At 52.2% G+C, this 16,818-nt stretch overlaps 2 protein-coding genes across 2 annotated transcripts; one reads left to right on the plus strand and one right to left on the minus strand.

The window, feature by feature from the left end:
• Nucleotides 1-388: 388 nt before the first annotated feature.
• Guca1b (guanylate cyclase activator 1B) lies at nucleotides 389-7,530 on the plus strand. The gene is made up of 4 exons (XM_042672096.1): nucleotides 389-783; nucleotides 3,158-3,307; nucleotides 5,832-5,952; nucleotides 7,224-7,530. The coding sequence occupies exons 1-4, from the start codon at nucleotides 577-579 to the stop codon at nucleotides 7,349-7,351; spliced, it is 606 nt and encodes a 201-aa protein (XP_042528030.1). The 5' UTR covers nucleotides 389-576; the 3' UTR covers nucleotides 7,352-7,530.
• Nucleotides 7,531-7,666: 136 nt separating this feature from the next.
• LOC122101543 (guanylyl cyclase-activating protein 1) lies at nucleotides 7,667-16,818 on the minus strand. Its single transcript, XM_042671890.1, has 5 exons — nucleotides 16,615-16,818; nucleotides 13,709-13,858; nucleotides 12,302-12,395; nucleotides 11,860-12,020; nucleotides 7,667-7,723 (listed from the first exon to the last, which is right to left on the minus strand). The coding sequence occupies exons 1-5, from the start codon at nucleotides 16,813-16,815 to the stop codon at nucleotides 7,667-7,669; spliced, it is 663 nt and encodes a 220-aa protein (XP_042527824.1). The 5' UTR covers nucleotides 16,816-16,818.

The raw sequence follows: 16,818 nt of genomic DNA on the forward strand, positions 1-16,818 counted from the left end.
TCCTGAGTAGCTAGGATTACAGGTGTGAGCCACTGGCACCTGGCTTCCTATGATCTTTAATGGAATAACAGCCTTCAAATCTGTTTTAGGCTGTGCTCTCCTATTCGTACTTTGGAGGAGATGGGAGAAAGGCAGGACTTGTAGGGCTCAGGTGGAGGGTTGGAGGGAGGCATTGATAGTTTAACCTGGAAAATGAAAAACAGGTGTGTTTGTAAGGAGGCAACAAATACTGGGAACTTAGCATGCGGGCCAAGGCCAGGCCTCCAGCACATTCTGTCCTAGGGGAGAGCACTTTGTCTCGCTTCCTCTGCAACTTCAGTATCACTAGGTCTCCAAGATGGGTCTGTCTGGAGTGTGGTCCCCAACCAAAGAGCTGGAGCAGCTTAGCAGACTGGAGGTCAGCCCCTGTGGGGAATCTTCTAATGGTCTTAGAGTGGCTTAGCACATCTGGGCCTCCCCCCTTTCTGCCCCTTCACTGCCAATCAAGTTCACTAGCCCAGGAGATGCTGAAGATCCTGGTCAAAACAAAGGAGAGGGAGGAAGACAGCGACCCTTGCTCCGACAGTGTGGGCCAGGATGGGGCAGCAGTTCAGCTGGGAGGAGACGGAGGCGGCTGGGGAGATGGATGTGGCGGAGCTGCAGGAGTGGTACAAGAAGTTCGTGGTGGAGTGTCCCAGCGGCACCCTCTTCATGCACGAGTTCAAGCGCTTCTTCAAGGTCACGGGCAATGAGGAGGCCACCCAGTATGTGGAGGGCATGTTCCGAGCCTTCGACAAGAATGGGGTGAGGACCGTGGAGGGGAGGACATGGCCTGTCCACTCAGCCCTTCCCATCCCTGAGGTCCCTGCTCCTCCTCCTGTTCTCTCCTCTCCTCACCCCCCCTCCTCATCATTCTGCCCCTCCCCTCTTCTCTTCCCTCTTCTCCACTCCACCCCCCCTCCATCTCATCTATCCTTTGATGCTTCCTCAGTCCTCTACCTGAAGACAGGAGGCTGGCACACAGTCCGGGCCATTGTCTGTGTGTTAATGGTCAAGGCTCAGCAGCCCAAAGCCTGGGTTTTTCCACCACAATCCATCTCTAATCACTGGGAGCTAAGGAGAGGTCTTAATTGGGAAAGGCTTCCCCTTCCCCTCCCTCTTTGCTGCCATCCTTCAAAGGGAGACTGGGCAGGTCACCCCTGTGGTGGGGGCTAGCAGGGGATCCACCCCAACCTGTAAAAGTGCTTTGCAACTCTTCATACCATAGAGGATTTCATAAAATCACTCAAACCTTTAAGCCCTCCAATAACAGGTAGCTAAATACATGCAATTGTAAATACATGCAACTGCAAATACACGCAACTGTAAATACATGCAGTTGAATTTTTTTTTTTAATTTTTTATTGTAAAGATACGATACAGAGGGTTACAGTTACATGAGCAAGGTAATGAGTACACTTCCTATTGAGCATTGTTATCCCCTCCATTGTTTTCCCCCTACCATCCCTTCCCTCCCTACCTTCCCCGAGGTTCTTTTTTTTTTTTTTTAATTGTGATTAAGTGATTACATAATTTCCGGAATTTCACAGTATTGTGGAATAATGATGCTCATTTAAAGTCACAAGTTCATTCTAACTTTCCTGGAGCAAATTGTCTATCACAGTCTATAACATATAACGGTGTACACATATACACCATACATGTGATCAGCAGCATGGAAATATTTAGTAGTGGTTCGACCAGATGAGTGGGAGTTCTTTGTTTCTTAAGTCCTGTTAATTTTGTCGTATCACCTAACATTTTGGATTTAGCATCCACTTATCAGGGAGACCATGTACCGTTTGTCTCTTTGCTCTTGGCTTACCTCGCTCAACATGATTCCTTCTAGCTCCATCCATTTCCCTGCAAACATGCAGTTGAATTTCAAAAGTTAATTCCGTCAAAACCTCCCCACTTGTTCAGCTATCCAGTCCCATGCCTCTGCAGTTTGTTAACCATGGAGCTTGGCCTCAAATACTTGTTTCAGCCCCCATGTTGAGGGCTGAGCTGAACGCTGATCTGTAGAAAGTATTGGCGTGAGTTCACTGCTGCGCATGGCCTCACTCTCCAGGAGGAAGGGTAGGTGGGATGCTGCTCAGCCCAGCCAGGACCCTGCCCTCAGCACTGTCAGGAGAGAGCTGCCCTGGAAAATGAGCCCTGTGAATCACCCACTGGGCACAGAACCAGACTGAGCCCTGGCCCAGGACCCCAGCAGCCCAAACGGAACAGCAGGCTTCTCTCATTTTACATTAAATGAGATCAAAACCAAGGCACAGATGGAAATGGATTTGCCCCAGGTCATATTCTCAGGGGTCTTGACTCCCAGTCTACTACTCCTATATAAGGAGATGGGTTTTCATTTATTTGTTTTGACAAGGAGTCTTGAGATATAGCCCACACTGGCCTTGAACTCAAGATCTTCTTGCTTTGCCCTCTGCCTGCTAGCATTACAGATATGCAACCACTTCTAGCTTGAGCTAGGGCTGGGGTGAAAGGTGGTTAAGATAAAATATGTTTATTTTGAGGGAAGAAACTTACTGAATAGTCTAGGCTGGCCTTAAGGTCATTGTCCTCTTGTCTTAGCCTCCCAATTGCAGGGATTACAGACACATGCCACCATGCCCAGCCCAATACCCCCCTAAAAAAAGTTTTTTTAAGTACTGAATATCCTAAGGAAAATAAGCAAATCTGTGTCAGGACACAAACAAGTGTCCTTGTTTGTGTGTAAGCAGCACTGGGCTGGGCATGGAGAAGAAACAAGCCATATTGACTCATCCAGGACTGCACACTGTCATTCTTCCCCAGGGCTGTGTGCTATGACAGCAGTGTCCCCAATGTTAGAACCGGGGGAAGGGGAGGGGTGGGCGGTGGCGTGGGGCAGGGGGAGATTGGCCTGAGTGGTCCAGGAAGGTAGGCTTCCTGGGGGAGGAGACCTTTGAGCTGACCATTGAGGATGAGAAGACAGGCTGGTCACCGAGGTGGGGAGGAGCATGCGCAGTAAGGCAGAGGTCCCATGGTCTTCAGGGAGGAGGGAAAGCCTGAGTCTGGAGGGATGTGGGGCCCTTAGTGGGGCTTAACCTACTCTGGGAGGAGGGGTTGGGGACCAGAGAGGTCTCAGCAACATCCACACCCAATGCAGGACAATACCATTGACTTCCTGGAGTATGTGGCGGCCTTGAACCTTGTGCTGAGGGGCACCCTGGAGCACAAGCTGAAGTGGACCTTCAAGATCTATGACAAAGACCGCAATGGCTGCATCGACCGCCTGGAACTCCTGGACATCGTGGAGGTCAGTGTCTCAGCAGCCCAGCTCAGGGCAGTCCCTGAGCCAAGCTCAAGGCAGGTGACCATGGAAGAGGGTGGTAGGGCTTGGAGAAGAAAGAAATGATCGCACTGGAGCAATGCTGGAACTCAGTGACAGAAAGATAAGTAGAAACCTCGGCAGTACTTTTCCAAATATTCCATGAAGCAAAGAAATAATATTACACGTGTGTGTGTGTGTATATATATATATATATATATATATATATACTATGTTTTGAGTCAGACACAATGGCTCACACCTGTAACCTCAGCTACTCAGGAAGTAGAGATTATAGGATCAAGGTTAAAGTCCAGCCTAGACAAAAATTGAACAAGACCCTATAGCTGGGCTTGGTAGTATGTACCTACAGACCCAGCTATGCATTAAGTATAAATAAGAGGATCATAGTCCAAGCTAGCCTAGACCAATAAAACAGAAGATGCTATCTAATAAATAAGGCAAACTCCAAAGAAAATATAAGAAAAATAATATGTCAGGCATTGGTGGCTCATGCCTATAATCTTAGCTACTCAGGAGGCCAAGATCTGAGGATTGCAGTTCAAAGCCAGCTTAGGCAGGAAAGTCTACGGGACTCTTAGCTCCAACTAACCAACAGAAAAGTAGAGGTGGCATTGTGACTAAAAGTGGTACAGCACTAGCCTTGAGCAAAAAAAAAGCTCAGGGACAGTGCCAGACCCTGAGTTCAAGCCCCACGACTGGCAAAAAGAAAATGAAAAAAAAAAAAGAACTCAAGGACAGAGCCCAGGCACCCAGTTCAAATCCCACAACTGACAAAAAGAAAAAAGAAAGAGAATGAGAAAGAAAGAGATAAAGAAAAAAGAAAGGAAGAGAGAGAGAAAGTAAATAATAAAAAGAAGAAATTATGGGGTTGAAAGTGTGGTTCAGTTGGTAGATGTGTAAAAGTGTCAGTTACCAAGTTCAAGTCCTGGTCTCGGGCCTCAGAAAAAAAGAAAAATCAGGCATTAATAAGAAAAAATGTAGCTGGGGGCCAGTGGCTCATGCCTATACTCCTAGCTACTCAGGAGGCTAAGATCTGATGATCACTGTTTGAAACCAGTCCAGGCAGAAAAGTCCCTGTGAGACTTATCTCCAATAAACTACTCAGAAGAGCCAGAAATGGTGCCAGTTCAGGTGGTAGAGTGCTAGCTTTGAGTACAAAGAGGCTCAGGGACAGCGCCCAGGCCCTGAATTCAAGTCCCAGGACCAGCAAAAAAAAAAAAAAAGTATAAGGGAAAACTGCAATTTGGTCTTTTCATCACTATAACAAATACCTGAGAGAAATAAAGGAAGAAACACTGATTTGGCTCACAGTTGCTGATGGTCAGTGCATGGTCTGCTGGCTCCATTACTGTGGGCCATGGTGAGGCGGAGTGTTGGGGTAGCAGGAGTATGTGATGGAGGAGGCTGCTCACCTCATGGCAGCTAGGAACCAGAGCACGAGACAGGAAGGAACCAGGGAAAATACACCCTGCGAAGACAGATCCCCAGTCACCTGCTTCCTCCAACCAGACCTCCCTTCCCATAGGTCCACCACCTCCCAACAAGCTAGTTAAATTTGAATCTTATCGCTGGGCGCTGGTGGCTCACACCTGCAGTGAGGAGATCTGAGGATCACTGAAGCCAACCCCAGCAGGAAAATCCATGAGACTCTTATCTCCAATTAACTACCAGAAAACCGAAAGTGGAGCAGTGGCTCAAGGTGGTAGAGTGCTAGCCTTGAGCACAAAAGCTCAGGGACAGTACTCAGGACCTGAGTACTGAGTACAGCCCCTCATGAGACTTTATTTGTTTGTTTGTTTTTTTGGGTCTGGTCATGGGGCCTGAACTCTGGGCCTGGGCGCTATCCCTCAGCTCTTCAGCTCAAGGCAAGCGCTCTACCACTGAGCCACCTTCCCAGCGCCCCCTCATGAGACTTTTACTTCCAGTTAACTAGAAAAGAAAAATCTGAAAGTGAAGGAATGGTAGAGCACCAGCCTTAAGCAAGAGCTCAGGGCCCTTAGTTCAAGCCCCATGACTGACAAAAACAAGGAAGGAGGGAGATGAAAGAGACGCAGCCTCTGTCTCGGGGGTGTCCAGGTGGAGCCTGTCTTCTGCACTTCCGCGACACCTCCATGTCCTCTTGCTGGTGTGGGAACAGGACAGGGGAGTCCTGCTTTACTCCTCCAGTCCACAGCTGCCCTCCCCATACCCTACTTGACATGCACTGTTTCCTTCCCTCCCCCCCACCCCCACCCCCGCATCTCCCCTCTTCTTGGGGAGCATGGCTACAGAGGGTCCAGCAGCTTACAGGCCCCTCTGTGCCTCACCAGATCAATGCTGCTGGAGGTAGGAAGGCAGGAAGTCCCCAGACGGAATGACACCGAATTCGGAGGAGTTGCTTTTGACTTGGATCTGAGTCTGGGGGCCGTGGTGGTGCTGAGGATCTGGCCCCTGAGGTAGAGCTGCAGCTTGCAGAGCCTGCTCACCACAGCCTGCTCCTCTCCCGCAGGCCATTTACAAGCTGAAGAAAGCCTGCCGGGTGGAAATGGACATGGAGCAGCAGGGCCAGCTGCTCACGCCTGAGGAGGTGGTGGACAGGATCTTCTTGCTGGTGGATGAGAATGGAGATGGTGAGATGGGAGGGGATGCCCACTGTGCTGTGTGCCCTGGGGACAAGACTCCCCACTGCCCTCCTACTGACATTCCCACCCCAGAATGTGCCCCTGAGCCCATGGCGGCTCTGGGGGCTTAAAACTCCTCAGGCCCACGCCTCATGCTGGTAATCCTGTCTACATTTAGGAGGCTGCAATCTGAGAATTGCAGTTCGAGGCCAGCCCAGGCAGAAAAGTTCATGAGACTGGTGTGTGTGTGTGTGTGTGTGTGTGTGTGTGTGTGTGTGTGTGTGTGTGTGTGTGTGTGTGTGTGTGTGTGTGTGTGTGTGTCCGTCGTGGGGCTTGAACTCTAGGCCTGGGTACTGTCCCTCAGCTCTTCAGCTCAAGGTGAGCGTTCTACCACTTGAGCCACAGTGCCACTTCTAGCCTTTTCTGGCCTTTTCTGTTTATGTGGTGGTGAAGGATTGAACCCAGGGCCTCATGCATGAGAGACAAGCACTCTACTGCTGAGCCTTCTTCCCAGGCCCTCATGAGACTCTTATTTCCAGTTAACCAGAAAAGTGAAATCTGAAAGTGGAGGAGTGGTTCAAGTGGTAGAGCACCAGCCTTAAGCAAGAGCTCAAGGCCCTGAGTTCAAGCCCCAATCCTAGCACTGAGTAAATAAATCTCCTCCAGAAGTTGCTGATAGAAGCCAGGCAAGCAAGTAGAAAGAACAGGAATTTGGAATCTGGCTGGCTTGGCTTCCATAATCAGCCCCTCAGCCTGCAGGGTTTCCATGTCTGGAAAGCAGGGGTCACGAGAGGGACTGAGAGGAGCAGACGGGACCATGTGTAACAGAGGGCTTAGCAGGGGTGGCTCTCCTCTGGAGAGCTCAGTGCCCAAACCCAAACTACAGAAGAGCCCTCAGGACCTCCTGTCCATTCTGAACTTCATAGGTGCTGTGGGCCAAAGTTAAGAAAGCCCCTCCCAAGCCGGGAGCAGTGGCTCACACCTGTCATCCTAAGGACTAAGGCTTAGGTTGAAGGATCATGTAGGGCTGGGGCCTGGCTTAAGTGGTAGAAAGAACCTGAGTTCAAACCCTGCTACCACCACAAAAAATAAAATGATAATAATACTGATGGATTCCAGGAGGCTCCTGGAGAATCTGAGACCTTGCCAGCTGCAAGCTTAGGCCCTTAGGCTGCAGACTGGTTTGTAGAAGAGCTGGAGGCATGTAGGAGAGAAAGTACCTCCTACCCCCCCTCCCCCACACACACACTCAGGGTAACAGTCACTCCCACCCCGGCCAGGCCAGCTCTCCCTGAATGAGTTCATCGAAGGCGCCCGCCGTGACAAGTGGGTGATGAAGATGCTGCAGATGGACGTGAACCCCGGCGGCTGGATCACCCAGCAGAGAAGAAAAAGTGCCATGTTTTGAGCAGTCCGCAGCCTGAGAGACTGGCAGAGCCCAGCGGAAGTCCACAGCCCTCCTGAGGGTCCAGACTCCCCCCGGGTCTCCCAGCTCTGAGCGGGGCCTGGCACGGCCTCCTCAGGCCCCTCACGCTGGTGTGGACAGGGTGGACGGGCACCTCCTGTGCAGGGGTGAGTGGGGACCAGCGATGACTTCTGGGTATGATGAGGCCAGTTGACTCTGGACTCTGCTTCCTCAGCCAATCCTGGGAGAACTATGCCTTGGCTAGGCGGGTGTGGAGCGCCTTCAGATCTCTAAATGTTCTTAGTTGGAAGCAAGGGCCTACCTGGGTGGGGGCGTCCTGCCGTCCAAGTCCGCAAGGAGAATATCCACAGTAAACTAGGGAGCAAAGGTGGGGAGCAGGGGCTAGAAGGGGTTGAAGACTAAAGGGGATCCTTGTTACACCCCTGCCCCTGCTTTAGGCCCTGGTCATGGGGAGGCCCTCCCTGCCCCTTCCCGAGCCATCCACACCAGCACAACAGTGAATAGGTGAACAGACCATGATCTTTTTTTTTTTTGGTCAGTCGTGGGGCTTGAACTCTGGGCCTGGGCACTGTCCCTCAGCTCTTCAGCTCAAGGTGAGCGCTCTACCACTTGAGCCACAGCGCCATTTCCAGTTTTCTGGTGGTTTATTGGAAATAACACTCTTACAGACTTTCCTGCCCATGCTGGCTTTGAACCACGATCCTCAGCTCTCAGCCTCCTGAGTAGCTAGGATTACAACATGAGCCACCGGTGCCCAGCTCAGGCTGTGATCTTAATGACCAGTGCTGCCCCCACACACTGCTGCCACTCTGTTCCACCCTTCACCCTGCATCCTTCCTCCCTCTTGCCGTGCTCAGCATGGACCTTCCACCATTCCCAGCCATAACCTCAGCTCAAGCGGTAGAGTGCCTGCCCAGCAGCCATAAACTCATGACTCTCTTAAAGGATGGAGATGCTTTCTGCCAATAGGGAGGCCTGGGGGCCTGCTGACCTGAGTTCCAGACCAGACTTGGTCTATAACAGCTGAGTGACCCCAAAGAACCGCTTCTCTTCCCTAACCTGGGACAGGCAGACCAGAGAGGCAATTTGCAGGTCATCGTGTTTTTAGGTGTAGGATTCACTGTTGTTACACAAACTCTTCTACAGCTCAGGTATAGACACTAGATTCCAGGGGAGCCTCCAGGGCTCAGGCCTCTGGCAGCTCTGCAGTTTCTGGAGGCCCCGCCGAGAACAGGAAGAGGAGGCGGTGCTCAGCCTGTGCAATGATTTCCTGTGGGGCCTGGAAAAACATTTGCTTTAGCTTAAATAGGTATGTTCTTATGTTCACATAAAAAAAATAAATAAAGCTAATAAGCCTGAGGCTTTATACGTATGATAGCCCATGTGATGCTCCGTCAGAATTCCTAAACTCCCTTTTGAATCAGTGTTAGAGCCAGGTGCTGGTGGCTCATACCTGTCTCAGGAGGCTGAGAGCTGAGGTTCATGGTTCAAAGTCAGCTCTCAAGAAAGTCTATGAGACTCTTAGCTTCCATTAATCACCAAAACGCTAGGAGTGGAGCTGTGACTCCATCGGTGATGGACCAACCTTAAGCAGAAAAAGGTAACTGAGGGTGTAAGGCCCTGAGTTCAGTCACTAATACTAGAGGAAAAAAAAGAGAAAGAGAAAAAAGAAAGCAGTAGTATGCTAGACACTGGTGGCTCACGCCTATAATCTTAGCTACTCAGCAGGCTGAGGTCTGAGGATCTCAGTTCAAAGCCAGCTAAGGCAGAAAAGTCCATGAGACTTTTTTTTTTTTTTTTTTGGTTGGTCATGGGGCTTGAACTCTGGGCTTGGGCGCTGTCCCTGAGCTCTTCAGCTTAAGGCAAGTGCTCTACCACTTGAGCCACAGCACCACTTCTGGTTTCCTAGTGGTTAATTGGAGATAAGAGTTTCATGGACTTTCCTGCCCAGGCTGGCTTTGAACTGTGGTCCTCAGATCTCAGCCTCCTGAGTAGCTAGGCTTACAGACATGAGCCACCAGCTCCTGGCTTCCATAAGACTTTATATCCACTAAAAATACCCAAAAATGCCAGAAGTGGAGCTGTGGTTCAAGTGGTAGAGTGCTAACCTTGAGCAAAAACCCTCAGGGACAGAGCCCAGGCCCTGCGTTCAAGCCCCAGGACTGCATCCCCCCCAAAAAAAAAAAATTAGTGAATATTAATACTATCTCAAGTGGAACACAGACACACGCACCATGACAGTGAGAAGGAGAAATTGTCCTGATTCCCCGCAGTCACAGTCCCAGTTACCTTCAGGAGCCCCCACGAGGCAGCCAGGGGGACAGGAAGCAGGACTGGCAGTGCCCATTCTCTTCCGAGCTGTCCTCAGCTCTGCCTACCCCTCTTCCATCTCTGCTGCTCAGGTTCCAGCTGACCTCCCTGTCCAGGGAGGTCATGGGCGGGACAGGGGTGAGCGAAGCACGCCCCCTTACCTCCAACTTCCTGGTCCATTCTCCTTCCATCCCCCACTCTCCGCTTTTCTGGATTTTCATGGGGGGGGGGGGGCTTGAACTCTGGGCCTGGGCACTGTCTCTCAGCTCTTCAGTTCAAAGCAAGTGCTCTACCACTTGGGCCACAGCACCACTTCTGGTTTTCTGGTGGTTCATTGGAGATAAAAGTTTCATAGATGTTCCTGCCCGGGCTGGCTTTGAACCACAATCCTCAGATCTCACCCACCTGAGTAGCTAGGATTACAGCGTGAGCCACTAACTCCTGGCTCACCTCTGGATTTTTGCTCACTCTGCTAAAGTGAAGACTCCGGCTCAAGAGAAAGCCCGAGGTCACAGTGCTTAGCCTGGGGCTCTCCGCACGTTCTGGTGGCAGCCATGCAGCTGCGACAGAGGGCAGAGCTGCTGAATCCCCCCACAGAGGGGTGGCTCTCTGAGTGGGGTGTGCCTAAAGCTGAGGTATGCAAAAACCAGCCCCACATCCCAATGGGTGTGAGGCGTCACTGCAACAAGAGGGGTTTATGTCAGACCAGGGATGGTCGGTCATCTGCGGTGAGCTGCAGATGTGGGAAAGCGTGGGACGCCACATGCCACTGAGTATGCAAAATATGAAGGACGTGTGCAGTCTCTTCTAGAAAGAATCAGCGTTTCTTTGGATAAATGAGAACTCTGCCTTGCCGCCCTCTTTCTTTTACTTTCTGGCCCAGGCCGAGCTGGAGCAAAGCCTGGCAGAAGGTCTGAACACGCGCATGCGTGCACTCACACACCACAACCAGTAGAGCTATGCTGTCATCCAAACATCCAAATGTTCCATCTTGGTATGGTTCTGCTGTGTGTGTGTGTGTGTGTGTGTGTGTGTGTGTGTGTATGTGTGTGTGTGTGTGTGTGTGTGTGTGTGTGTGTGTGTGTGTGTACTAGGACTTGAACTTAGGGCCTCCTATTCTTGCCTGGGTTTTTCTTCCCCAGCTCAAAGCTGGTGCTTTCCCACTTGAACCACACCTCCACTTCTGGCTGATTAACTGGAGATAAAGGACTTTCTGCCTGCACTGGCTCCAGAGACCCTCAGACCTCAGCCCCCTGAGTAGCTAGGGTTACAGATGTGAGCCACCAGCGCTTGATTCTATACATCTTGAAGGAGCTGTGGCTTAGCCTAGGGGCTGCCCCCTAATACAAACACGGTGGCCCTTATTGTTCTAAATTTGGTAAAATTTAAACTTACGGGCCACCTCCAATTTATTCCTAAGAGTGCCCCTGCTTATATGAAGGCCCACCTGCGCATATGTACACCCCAAAGAAGCCAACCACCCCCCATCATCTCCATGTGCCACCCCCAACCACCTTTTCAAAGTCCAAGGCCACCGTGGCGCTGCTGAGTCTCAGGAGCCCCACATTCCTAACTTGCCTGAGCACATTTTATTCTACTGATGCTGGTCTCTGCATCTCCCACTAGCTTGTAAGCCCTTGAGGTTGGGAATTGCCTTCTTTGTATAGCTGACGTCTAGTCTTAGTACACAATAGGTGCTCAATAAATGCTTGTTGGAGGAATGAATCTTTACAAACCACGCAAGTACATCTGGGGTCCTGAGAGGAGGGAACTGTAGCATCAGGGTGGAAGGGGTGGCCAGTGATTTGTAGGGTCGCCCCTGGGGGACCCAGGAGGGCCTCAGTCTGCCTCAGGGTTTCCATGTCTAGCAGGGCAGAGGCTGGAAAAGTCCATGGGGAAGCTGGTAAAAGCTGGGTCAGGTGCCAGGAGGGTCAAAGGAGGAGCCTGAACAGAGGGATGCTGAACAGTGCCCCACCAGCAGCCAAGTCCCCGAGGGCCCAGGCGCCGTCCGTGTCTGCTTTCCACTCCCACTTCTGCTCCGGGGCTGCAACACACATGCCAGCCGGCCTGGCTGAGACTTGGGATAAGCAGATTCTATAGAACATTAAGACAAACAGGAGGCCAGGCACGGCCATAGGGCCCCATCTCCCAATGCAGAGCCGGGCAGGAGCTCAGCCTACGGCCTTCCCCGCTCCATCTCCATCGCCAGCCCCGGCCTCTTCCTGCTCCCCCGTCTGGAGCCGGCGTACGATTCGGGTGAGGTCCAGGCTTCGCGTGAGTGTGTCCAGCAGCATCTGGTCCTTCTGGACGCCCTCCATAAACTCCTCGAGAGAAAGTTCCCCTGGAGCACAAGAAGAGGAATTCAATGGGAGGATCCTGTTCACGGCGGAGCCCAGAGTTAGACAGAGGCCTGGGCGCGTAGGCAAGAGGATCCTGAGCCCAAAGTCTGGTCTAGAAACCTCTAGAAGCCAATTCTGCACCTGGGGCAGAGGTGGTTGCAGGAGGTGAGCAGGACCCGGTCTTCAGTTCTTCATGCCTCTTTCCCTCCCCTCTGCTCTGCCTGTCCCCCTCGCCTGACTTCTCACCCGCTGAGTCCTCCCTGCGCCCCCTGTACCCCCTCACCATCCCCATTGATGTCGATCTTGGCAAACACAGTGTCTGTGAACTCCTCTGCACTCATGCTCAGGTCACTCCAAGGGTTAATGGTTCGAATGGCCTGGAAGAAAGAAGAGACCAGAAATGGGGAGGCGGAGTGAGTGAGTCGCAGTGCCCCCTCTCAGTGGGGGAGGCGGAGGGAGTGATTGACTCCTAAGAAGAGTGAAGGTCATGGTAGCCCCCAGCAGCAGGCAGAGCCTGATTTTAAGATTTGAAGCTGGGGCTGGGCGCTGGTGGCTCACACCTGTAATCCTAGCTACTCAGGAGGCTGAGATCTGAGGATCACAGTTCAAAGCCAGCCCAGGCAGGAAAGTCCATGAGACTTTTTTTTTTTTTTTTGGTCAGTCGTGGGGCCTGAACTCTGGGCCTGGGCACTGTCCCTGAGCTCTTCAGCTCAAGGTGAGCACTCTACCGCTTGAGCCACAGCGCCACTTCTGGTTTTTGAGTAGTTTATTGGAGATAAAGTCTCACCGACTTTCCTGACCAGGCTGGCTTTGAACCACGATCCTCAGATCTCAGCCTCCTGAGTAGCTAGGATTACAGGCGTGAGCCACCAGTGCCCGGCTTCTTGAGACTCTTATCTCCAATAAACCACCAGAAAACCTGAAGTGGAACTGTGGCTCAAGTGGTAGAGCACTGGTCTTCAATTGAAAAGCTGAACTCTGCCCAGGCCCGGAGTTCAAGCCCCACGACCAAAACAAACTAAAATAGAAAACACAACTTGGAGTTGTTGCTGGGAATGTGGCTCAGCGGTAGAGTGCTTGCCTAGCATGCATGAAGCCCTGGATTTGATTCCTTAGTACCACATACACAGAAAAAGCCAGAAGTGGTGCTGTGGCTCAAGTGGTAGAGCACTAGTCTTGAGCAAAAGAAGCTCAGGGACAGTGCCCAGCCCTTGCGTTCAAGCCACATGACTGGCAAAACAACAACAAAAAAAAGGACATAGACCTTCCCTAGGAACCAGTAGCTCACCCTTGTGACCCTAGCTGAGATCTAAGGATCAAAGTTCAAAGATAGCTTGGACAGGAAAGTCTGTGTGATTCTGACTTTCAAAAGAAAAAACTAACAAACCTGGAAGTGTAGCTGTGGCTCAAGTGGTAGGGTGTCAGCCTTAACTGAAAAAGTTAAGGGAGAGCTCAAGACTCTTGAGTTCAAGTCCTAGACACCAGTCAAGCTTCTAGAGTCTCCAGTGAGGAAACTGAGGCCGCAAGGGCCAGTGACAGGGTTCAGATCATGATGTTGTGGGGAGTCAGGCCTGTCACCAGCACCCTCATCCCCAATCCCATCCCAGCCTGAGACCGTGGCCCCTTCCCCAGGCTCTTAGTTCCGGGACACTGGCTTTGGGCCACTGTCCCAGGCCGCTTCTGGAGTTACCTGGATGATGGTGAGCAGCTCATCCCGGTCGATGCAGCCATTGCCGTCCACGTCGTACAGCTTGAAATACCAGCGCAGCTTCTGTTCCACCTTCCCCTTGAGGACCAGGCTGAGCGCCGCCACGTACTCCATGAAGTCGATATAGCCGTCCTGGAAAAGGGGCGTGGCCTGTGAGCCCTGGCACCCCGGACCACACAAGCCCCGCCCCGAGGCCACACCCACCACCGCTTAAAAGCCCCGCCCCATGGCCCACCCAGGAACACCCTTCCCCAGCCACAAGACCTTCAGGGATGCTGAAGGGAAGAGGCAAGGACTCCAGTGCGGGCGGTGGGGGAGTCCAGCCTCTTCCTTGGAGCACCCTTCTGTCCTGGGAGCCCTGCTTAGCCCACTTCTCCCAATGGGCACTGGGTGTGCATGGCCACGGGCTTTTGGTTTTAGCTGTCACTCACAGCGCTCCTTGCTGTTAAGGGGAGTGAGAGGGCTGGAGGGAGGGGGGTAAAGTGGGGGAAGCAGGAAGGGCAGATCAGCAGATCTACAGATCGGCAGATGGTTGGAGATGGGCGCTAACTGGGTCTTCTCTTGAAGTTTTTGACCTTACTGGGTGCCATTGTAATCCTAACCACCCAGGAGGCTGAGATCTGAGGATCACAGTTTGAAGCTCATCAAGGCAATAAAGTCTGTGAGACTCTCATGTCCAATTAACCAGCAAAATATCAGACTGAAGGTATGGCTCACATGGTGAGAGTGCCAGCCTTAACAGAAAAAGAGACAGCGCCCAAGACATGAGTTCAAGCCCAGTACTGTCACAAAAAAGTGAAGAGAAAAAGCATAGGGACTAGGAAACGCACAAGTATGGGGTCAGGCCCTGTTTCAAATGGAGTTTAAACAGGACGTCAGAGCAGGTGGTGTGAAGAGAATGTGCGCCGACGCTCCCAGACAGCAAAGGTATGAGCCCCCAGACTCTGGGGGAGCCGGGCCAGCACCCAAAGTCCTCAGGGTGGAGTGTGGACAGAGGCCAGACCAGGAGAGTCAAGAACTTGGTTTACTTCAGATGGAAAGAATCAGGTCTGCATGTGACAAAACTAGCAGAGATGGCACAAGATTCAGGTGACCAAACTACAGGGCTCATGGCTGCCCCTCCTGTGTTACCACTGTGACTTCCGGAGGGTTTTCTGCAGGTGTGTCTGGACCCACCGGGCTTTCTTGGCATGCAAGGAGACAGGGAGCCAGGAGCACGCTGCCATCTTGTCCCCTCCAGAGAGACCTCAGCTACCAGGCCGTTGCCCTTTGGGCTGCTGCTCAAAGCCCATAATCCGCTTTGGCCCCCAAACCCTGTGCTCATGGGTTTTAAATAGCCAGAGACCAGCATCCCTAGGCCCTGCCCCCATGTTAGCGTCTGGACCCCTGGACAGCACTGTCGGGGGGGGGGGGGAACCTCACTGTGCCCGCAGTGGGCACGTCATGATCATCACCACCAGGCTAGGAGCTGGCATGTGTGTGGTACGGAGCCTCCCACCTCCATCTGATTGAATTATTTATCAGAAAGAAATGGAAGATTGCTACTGGGGTCAGCAGCCTCTAACTGACCTCCATGGCTGATCCAGGCAGACAAGTCAAGGCTCAGGGGGGACTGAGGGAGAGAACTGGGATCCCAAACTCCCCTTTCCTGTGCATACAGAGGCAAGAAACATCTGGCCCTCAGACTCCATGATGCCTCAATATCATTTGGTACGTGACAGGATGGGCAGATACGCGTCTCCCAGCTGCCCTGGGCCCTTCTGCCGTGGCCTGTCTACCCAGACTGATCATTTCACAAAGCCCACGAATGATGTTTGAGATATCCCAATGGCCACTCTGGCCAGACGTCCTTACCCAGGGCATCTTGGCAGTTACTCAGGTCTGTGTGTGTGCAAGTTGACCTTCAACTTGACCTCCATGGGGACCCTCAGACGCCCTTCAGAAGATGTGAACTGAGGTCACTGCATGTTTGGGAGTTGAGAGTATGCTGGGCCCAGGGACATTCACAGGTGAGCCAGGCCCTGAGCGTCTGATCCTTCTAGCCGTGCATACCTCTCCTGCAGGGCTGTGGGCATGGGGTCCTTGCCTTAGCTCCATACCCAGGAGCAGCCTCCTGGAAAGGGAGGTCCGGTTCACACTTGCATTAGTACGCAGCCAGGCAGAGGAAGCTGTAGACTCAGCCCCTCATCCACTAACTTGAGGCTCTCACTGTCTCCTTCTCCCATGAAATGAAGGATGGGGTCTGAGCTCAGATAACTCAAACTCTGCATAAATCAAATTCTGTTTGTTTGTTTCTTGTCAGTCATGGGGCTTGAACTCTGGGCCTGAGCGCTGTCCCTTAGCTCTTCAGTTTAAAGCTAGCAGTCTACCACTTGAGCCATAGCACCACTTCCAGTTTTCTGGTGGTTTATTGGAGTCTCACAGACTTTCCTGCCCAGGTTGGCTTTGAACCCTAATCCTCAGATCTCAGCCTCCTGAGTAGCTAGGATTAAAGGCGTGAGCCACCGGCCCTCGGCTGTTTGTTTTTGCCAGTGCTGGGGTTTGAACTCAGGGCCTGGGCACTGTCCCTGAGCTGCTTTTGCTCAAGGCTAGCACTCTACCACTGGAGCCGTAGCACCACTTTTGGCTTTTTCTGTTTGTGTAGTACTGGAGAACCAAACCCAGGGCTTCATGCATGCTAGGCAAGCTCGCTACCACTAAGACACATTGCCAGCCCATAAACCAAGGTCTTAATGTCCGATGAAGGAACCGCCATATGCACCAAGTGGCTCTTCCCTGACACTTCCGTTCTCTCTGCTCCGCCTCCTAGCCCCCAGGCTGCTCAAGCTTCCAGAAGCATCTCCTGGGGACCCCAACTTCCCATCCCCATCCTCCTAGCCCTGGCCTACCTTGTTGAAGTCAAAAGTCTCAAACATCTGCTCCACATACTGGCTGGCCGAGGGGCTGAGGTTCTTGAGGCCGAAGAACTGGCGGAACTCGTAGAGGGTGAGCTGGCCTGAAGGACACTCGACCATGAACTTCTTGTACCACTGGTGGCACTCAGTGCTGCTCAGCTCCTCCACCGACTTCCCCTCCATCACGTTGCCCATGGC

The sequence above is a fragment of the Dipodomys spectabilis genome, unplaced genomic scaffold (genome assembly GCF_019054845.1).
Source record: "Dipodomys spectabilis isolate Male_0828 unplaced genomic scaffold, ASM1905484v1 ptg000669l, whole genome shotgun sequence".
NCBI classification, from domain to species: domain Eukaryota; kingdom Metazoa; phylum Chordata; class Mammalia; order Rodentia; family Heteromyidae; genus Dipodomys; species Dipodomys spectabilis.

Coding starts and splice junctions, on each gene's coding strand:
- LOC122101543 (XM_042671890.1), bottom strand. CDS start 16,815: ATGGGCAACGTGATGGAGGGGAAGTCGGTGGAGGAGCTGAGCAGCACT. Junction 13,859..16,614: donor AGACTTTTGACTTCAACAAG/GTAGGCCAGGGC, acceptor CCCCTTTTCCAG/GACGGCTATATCGACTTCAT. Junction 12,021..12,301: donor GATCGACATCAATGGGGATG/GTGAGGGGGTAC, acceptor CTTGTGCTCCAG/GGGAACTTTCTCTCGAGGAG.
- Guca1b (XM_042672096.1), top strand. CDS start 577: ATGGGGCAGCAGTTCAGCTGGGAGGAGACGGAGGCGGCTGGGGAGATG. Junction 784..3,157: donor GAGCCTTCGACAAGAATGGG/GTGAGGACCGTG, acceptor CACCCAATGCAG/GACAATACCATTGACTTCCT. Junction 5,953..7,223: donor GGTGGATGAGAATGGAGATG/GTGAGATGGGAG, acceptor CACCCCGGCCAG/GCCAGCTCTCCCTGAATGAG.